General features: G+C 42.6%; 1 protein-coding gene across 1 annotated transcript; it reads left to right on the plus strand.

The window, feature by feature from the left end:
- Positions 1-1,429: 1,429 nt before the first annotated feature.
- Positions 1,430-6,847, plus strand: LOC104278660 (myelin protein zero-like protein 1; the record flags this gene model as incomplete). Its single annotated transcript, XM_009875691.1, has 2 exons — positions 1,430-1,676; positions 6,634-6,847. Coding segments are annotated over 2 exons (461 nt in total), but the record flags the coding sequence as incomplete, so codon positions are not given.
- Between the last annotated feature and the right edge of the window lie 678 nt (positions 6,848-7,525).

The following is a 7,525-nucleotide window of genomic DNA, read 5'->3' on the forward strand; positions in this document are numbered from 1 at the left end:
TGTGAACTTTGTTTTCTTGGGGAACGAGGCTTCAAGTTAATATGTTTTCTGTTCTTTTCATGTGTTTTTGCATAAGGTTTCTAAAATTCTTTACAGAGTGTGGGCTTTGCTTAATTTTAACCTCCAATGAAATAACCTGGTTTATAGCAAATCTATACCCGGGGATGGTCGTATCACTTGAAAGAAGCTTGCTGTCTAACTTATGAAAGCTGTTGAGCTGCTAGCTTTCACTGACTGAAGCATAAACCCCATGATTTAAGGACTAACATGGGTGTTGTTTTTTGGAGATTTTTATTTTGTTGGGGTTTTTTAACTGTCCTCAACTGGAATCTTTCTTTTCGGTTTACCTTCTTCAAGAGCTAGTTTATTCAACATTGAGAAATCGTCAGCTAAAATGCTGAAGAAGCAAGAAAGCTTGCTTTCCTCTTCTAATAAGGGAAGAAAACTCCTGAATTTAAGATATTGTAGCCCAGAAACACAGAATCATGTAATCAGAAGCAGATTACTGGTACCATCTCTATGCCAAAAACCTATGGTTTAATAAAAATTGAAACTTACATTAAAGTTACTGGGGGCATGTCACATGAGCACTCACCCACAGTGATTTTACAAGACTTTTTTTATTTTGGATGTACTCTACACAAATGCTGAAAGACATTCTTATATGATGTCACAAGATCACACTTTGGTTCTTAACGAACTCGAGTGAATTTACAGATATACCTTTACTTAAATCTGGATAGGTGTGCAGTTTGAAAGGAGCCAGATAAAGAATATGTTCAACAGGTTTTGCGAATTATCCTGAATTATGATCACTCTGTAGAAAACTAACAGTACAAGCACAATATTAACCTTGACTACTTTAAATTTGAGGGGTGGTTGTGATCTGCTTGCTGTTTTGACCATGCATATGACTCATGGTAGAAAAAAATTAAACTATACTTAACTATAGTTTAGTGATTATTTATGAGATCTTGCACTTGAAGACCTTAAAGCATGCCAGAGTGCAGAAGCAGATGATGTAGCTGCGAGCCAGAGAGGTTTACTCCTCAGCTTTCTGGAGGTGAGTTTTTCTTCCACCTACAGCTGAGAAAAACTGGAAATGAGAAACAGGATGCGAGGCAGAGAGGAAACTGAGTAATGGCTGGATCCAAGATGTTAGTTCCTCTGACAGAGCTTATTATTGCAATGTCAGCTGGCAGCTAGTAGGAAAGAGTTTTAATCTCGTCCTTTGCACTGTAGAATTGACTTCCACAAACTGTTGTAGAGGAAACATATGTGGATGGAAAACATCCTGTAATGGATAATACAAGGAAAGATAAGTGAACTGGCCTGCTCTGCATGTGTTTGTATTGCAGGTGTAGTGCAATGTCTGTGCACACACTTGATGTAGGAGTTGTTGATGTTTCTTCTCTTTTTCCTCTTACAGACAACGTGATATGAGCTTCCTGATTCTCGAAACAGCACTGATGCCTCTTGTTCTCCTTCTTTCTTCTCTATATCTTTCCCATACAGTCAAAGTATCAGCAGTAGAGGTCAACACACCGGAGGAGATATTTGTGGAGAATGGGACAGACGCAAAGCTTCCGTGCACATTTACATCTGTGGAAGTGATCAGCAGCGCAGCATCTGTCTCTTGGAGTTTTCAACCAGAGGGAGCCGCAACTCGTATCTCAGTAAGGAATGGCTGTAGGGGAACAAACCTGGGAGGGGAGGCTGTGAAAAGTGTGCAGAGGTCTTCTAGTTGGTTCCGAGGAGCAAACAAATGTGGATTGGAGCCTCCTTCCATATGTCTTGTCTCTGTCACTGTGGTTTTAGGAAGGCTTTTTTAGAGTTATTTAAAAATATTGCTATATGCTAGGTCTTTGCAAAGACTGCAGTGTGCAGCAGCTGTAAAATATACTAGTAATTTGTTAGTCAGAGGAGGGAGGTGTTGGTGTGGTAGCAGTATATATGAAGTAGATGAGCATCCAAGAAATTTCCCCTAAGCTCTCTATCCTCTTGCACTTGAAATGAGCTGTGGAGCTGTGCACTGAATGATAGCAGTCAGAGAATGTGAACTGCTGCACTTAAAGTGTTGCATTGTGCTGTGTGTTGCTTACTTTCTGCTTGTGTATTGTATATCCTTTATTCAAAGGGGTTTAGAATAAGACCAGTCTCACTGGTTTCGTAACAGAATTAAATTGCGCAATTCAGTAAGCAGTTACAGCCTCGTATTTTGGTTATTTGACAAGTGAAAAATCAGACTAGCGAGCAACTTAGGCTAATAATAATTGCCATCACCCATTTCTTGTATGTTGAGCCCAAGTGTGTTCAAATCCTTTGGGTACAAAACTTCAAAGAAGTGGCTTTGGTACGCTATTAACTGCCTTCCTCTATAGCGGAAGCTGTGCTCATCAGAGTTTGAGCTCTCTGACACTTCTGCTTCCCTCTTATTCTTTGCCCTGAGTGAGGATTTAGAGGAAGCAGAACAAGAGACTCTGGGACAGCAGGGAAAATGTGGAAACAGCAGCTTTCTAAGCCTGTTAGTGTTTGTCTCCTTCCCTCTGCTGCAGACATGAGGTCATTTAAACTCTAGGAGCTCTTTAATGCTCAGAACAGAGATGATCAAAACCAGCGTATGAGCATCTTGCTTAATATTTAGAGCTCTGAACAATTAGCATCTGAACTCTCAGTGAATAAATATTTCATTTTGAAGAGGGATCTCTTCTCTTTGGGAAGCCGAAGTAATAGATGGGCAAAAGCTTAAGGAAGTAGGACATATTTCCTGCCAATGTTGAACAGGATGGGTGAAGAGAAGCTGTCTGTTTGTGTGTTTTCTGCTCTCCATGGAAGTACCCACCATATATCCTGTTTTGCCCTTCCCTTTCTAGTTCACTGTCCAAACCCCTTATTGTAGAAATACGATTTCAGTACATAACATTTTTGTGGAAGTGAAGTCAATTTAGGAATTCTACCTGGATGTAGTTATCAGCACCACTGAGAGAAAAGCAAATTAGCTTTGAGAGAAGTGACCCAGCATGATCTGATGTTAATTCTCTCTTTCTTTTGAGGGGCTGAGGGAGGTATAGAGGGAAGATGTTTTTATGAACTCAAGTCATGTCAGTTATGTTGCTTGGTGGACGTTAATTTGAAAGATCATTTCCATGATCAGCTTATGTCTGAGCTAAGTTGGTGCTTGTCCTGAAAAGGGTGGTCCCGTTGCCTCTTTAAAATCAGTACTGGCAATCTTGTAGCCATGTGGTGAGGCTAACTTGACTGAAAATTTCTCCTGCTTGTTTCCCCTGCTCGTCCCCCCTCCACGTGCCTGGTTATAGAGACATCTCTGCATGAAGGAAACATCTGGTGACAGCCGAGTTTCACAATCAGCTTAAACCAGCCTAAACCTGTCAGCTTTAGGTTTCAAAAAGTCTCATGTTAAATAACTTAATCATAGGCATGGAGTGCCTTGAGTCACTTAGCTTGCGTTTCAGGACATATTTTTGTACTGAGTTCAGCTAGGATAGGGTTAATTTTCACTGGAGGCTGGGAGCTGGGCATAGCTGGGGTAGCTGAACCAAGCTAGCCACTAGCCAAGGGGATATTTGATACCATCATGGCATCATTCTCAGGGTATATAGAGGGAGCTGGCCTGGGAGGGGGTCTCTCTCTTTTCCACCTCTCTGTTGCGTAGCTGGGTTCTGAGGTGAGACGTCCGTGTTACATAGTACTCGCATTATATCTGGTTAAACACTACTGTTATTTTGCTGCTATTGTTATCATTTATGTTTCATCATTAAAACAAACTGTTTTTATCTCAACCCCATGAGGCTCTGCCTACTGCTCCCTCCGGGCTCTCCTCCTCACTCCCGGTAGCAGGGAGCAAGCGAGGGAGCAACCTCGTGGTTCCTTTGTCTCTGCCTGCTGGTCAGTCGGCTTGAGCCATGACAATTTTACTTTATGATTTCTCCTCTGTGAAGTGAGGACACCTAGAGAGTTGAGGAATCTGCCTCTTTGCCTTCTAGACTTCTAGTTGGATGACCTGCTGTGCACAAGGGTGTGGTAATGCAGTTCCTCTGTCCTAAATGTTATAATCCAGCTGCAGACCAATGCAGATTTCCTCTGAAGCATTGACAGACAACTGTGTGCTAGTAGACTTCCTACCAGATGAGAGAATTTGTGGGATTTATGCTAGCTTGTAGACAACAAATAAGTGTCAGATTGACTGCAGCACAACAGATGATCATGGGCATATACCTAGTTTGGATGAGATGTGGGCTGCCAAATGATCAGGCCTGATGTTCCGAGTGCAGCTCTGATAGAGTGGATGCTGGAATGGCAAGCCTCAGGTCAAGGGTAGGAACGGGAAAAGAGATGGGAGATGACTTGAATGGAAAGAGGACTGGCTTATAGCCAGTCTGTTCTGTGACGGAGAGACTGGTTCATAAAGAAAGCTGTAGAAAAAGGAAGCAGGAATATTGTCTTAAATTTCTTTAACCATACTCTGGAGACCGAACTGAAGAGAGATCGTGTTGATTCTTGGCTGAGTTAAATTTGTTTTGCTCTCTTTCAGAACATGAAATTAAGAATGAATGTGTTCCTGCAGTACAGCCTTTATCCCTCTCTTAGTGTTACAGCCAGTGTTCAAATGTCCCAGAGATTTGAAAGCAGTATTCTCCTGTAGAAGTCTATGCGCTTCTGCTGGTTGGATGAAGGAAAGGCTGTGGATGTTGTCTACCTTGACTTAGAAAGGCATTTGAGACTGTTGCCCACAGCATTCTCCTAGTGAAATTGACTGCTCTTGGCTTGGATGGGCACATGTTTTGCTGGGTGAAAAACTGATTGGATGGCCGAGTCCCAAGAGCAGTGGTCAAGGGAGTTAAATCTAGTTGGCGGCTGGTCAGGAGTGGTGTCCCCCAGGGCTCAGTACTGGGGCCGCGCCTGTTTAACATTTTTATCAATGATTTGGACGAGGGGATAGAGTGCACCCTCAGTAAGTTTGCAGATGACACCGAGCTGGGTGGACGTGTCGATCTGCTTGAGGGTAGTGAGGCTCTGCAGAGGGATCTAGACAGGCTGGATCACTGGGCCAAGGCCAGTTCCATGAGTTTCATTAAGGCCAAATGTCGGGTCCTGCACTTCAGCCACAACAACCCCCAGCAGCACTACAGGCTTGGGGAGAAGGGGCTGGGGGGGGGCGCAGGGGAGGGGCAGAGAGGGCCCTGGGGGTGTTGATGGACACATGAGCCAGTAGTGTGCCCAGGTGACCAAGAAGGCCAACGGCATCCTGGCCTGGATCAGGAATGGTGCTGTCAGCAGGAGCAGGAAGATGATCATTCCCCCTGTACTCGGCTTTAGTGAGGCCACATCTCTAGTACTGTGTCCAGTTTTGGGCCCCTCACTACAAGAGGGACATTGAGGTGCTGGAGATGGTACAGAGCTTGGCTACCAAGCTGGTAAAGGATTTGAAACATATGTCTGATGAGGAATGGCTGAGGGATCTGGGGCTGTTTAGCCTGAAGAAGAGGAGATTGAGGGGAGACCTCATCGCTCTCTACAACTACTTGAAAAGAGGTTGTAGCCAGGTGGGGATTGGTTTGTTCTCCCTAATGGCAAGTAATAGGACAAGGGGAAATGGCCTTAAGTTGAGGCCAGGTTGGATATTAGGAAGAACTTAATATCCACCTCAGGGGAGTTTCAGGTTGGATATTAGAAAGAACTTCTTTACTGAAAGGGCTGTCAGCCATTGGAACATGCTGCCCAGGGAGGTGGTTGAGTCGCCGTCCCTGGAGGTGTTTTAAGAGACGGGTGGATGTTGTGCTGAGGGACATGGTTTAGTGGTGTTGATAGGGCTGGGACAAAGGTTGGACTCAATGATCTTGAAGGTCTCTTCCAACCAAAACTGTTCTATGATTCTATGAAATTCCAATTTTGGTCAGGTTTAGTGAGGAAACAAGCAGTTTGTTCTCAGACTGTAGTAAAAGGTTCATCCTTCAAAGATTTTTGGCCATGTCTAGGGAGTACAGGGCCAATGTGTAACTTACCTAAAAACTAGGAAATGTTTATATGTAGTTGCTGTGAAGGTTTCTGAAAAACAGCTAGGTACACTCTGAATTGCTCATGGGATTTTTGGGGGGATGAAAGGAAGGAGGATATTGTATGCAAGTTTAGCTGTGCTGTAGTTTTAAGTAACACATAGCAAAACATTGGATAGGAAACATGGTATCATTTTCCTACTAGAATGCAAAAGGCTACCCGTGCCTGAAAGACAGATGGCTGTGATCCAGAACTATTCTATCCTTTAATTATTCCCAGCTTACCAGGCTTTTCCTCTGTCCCCTGCCTCCTTGTCTGTGAAACACCGTGTCCTCAAGAACAGGATAAAAAGCCCAAACAATCCAACCACAAGGCAAACCAAAACCAACGGGTAACCAGAACTTGCAGTCTGTTATGGTAACATGATTGAGTTGCAAGCCATAGCATGGTTATGTGACCAAGAGGCAACAAGCCAGAATCAAGTGGTGAGGCAGGAGAAAAAGTAATCTCAAATACTAGTTGTGTATAATACAATGGATTCTGGGAGAATGCTGTAATAGTGAGAGAAGCGTGGTAGCTCCGTAATTGCTAACTGGATTGTTTTTTCCTTGACTACAGTTTTTCTATTACTTTAATGGAAAGCCATATCCTGGAAAGGACATACCATTTAAAGACAGGATCACCTGGGCTGGAGATCTTAACAAGAAAGATGCTTCTATCAGTATATCAAACATGCAGTTCCGGGACAACGGCACTTATATTTGTGATGTCAAGAACCCGCCTGACATTGTTGTCAAACCAGGAGAAATCCGAGTTAGAGTTGTGGAAAAAGGTATTCATTCTATATAACTTTTTTTCTTTCCTTTTTAATTTTTTTCTTTTATTTTTCCCCTTCTGTTTCTATATCACTTTTCTTGGGGGAGTGGGGAGTAGTGTGGAGGGAACATGTATCTTTTTAGTTCTCTTCTTCCAAGTCCTAATAATCAAACTGATGTTCTGTCAGCTGTATAAAAAACTGAATGTCATATCATTTTCCTCTATACCCACAAATTCCAATGTTTATAATGATTATTAGCAAAACCTGATTGAAGCCTTGATGAAAACCCATCTTCTAATTTAAAAATCCTATGGTTTTTTAAATTTTTTTTTTTATTATGCTATGTCAAGGATTAGGATGATTTTTAAAATCTGGGGAGCAAGGAGAGAGAGTGGTAGACACATCTTTTTGGTACCCATCCAGTATATATACTGGAAAAAAAAGACTAATAAGCTGACCCAGGCATTCAGTGACAGACAGTGAAATGCTAATATCTTCTATGAAAAGGTGTTTGTGTTGGATGTGCATTCAGTCTCTTTTACTCAGGTGTTCTTACAGTATCCATGGTGACCCTCATAAAACTGCAAGAGCTCGCAACTTGCAGTCATTTAAAGCTTCTGGTTAGCATTTGGTAACAATGATCGCAGTTCAAGAGCCTTTATATTCTGTCTGTCAATTTGTCTCTTTGTTTCT

This window comes from Apaloderma vittatum, unplaced genomic scaffold (assembly GCF_000703405.1).
Source record: "Apaloderma vittatum isolate BGI_N311 unplaced genomic scaffold, ASM70340v1 scaffold27178, whole genome shotgun sequence".
Taxonomy (NCBI): domain Eukaryota; kingdom Metazoa; phylum Chordata; class Aves; order Trogoniformes; family Trogonidae; genus Apaloderma; species Apaloderma vittatum.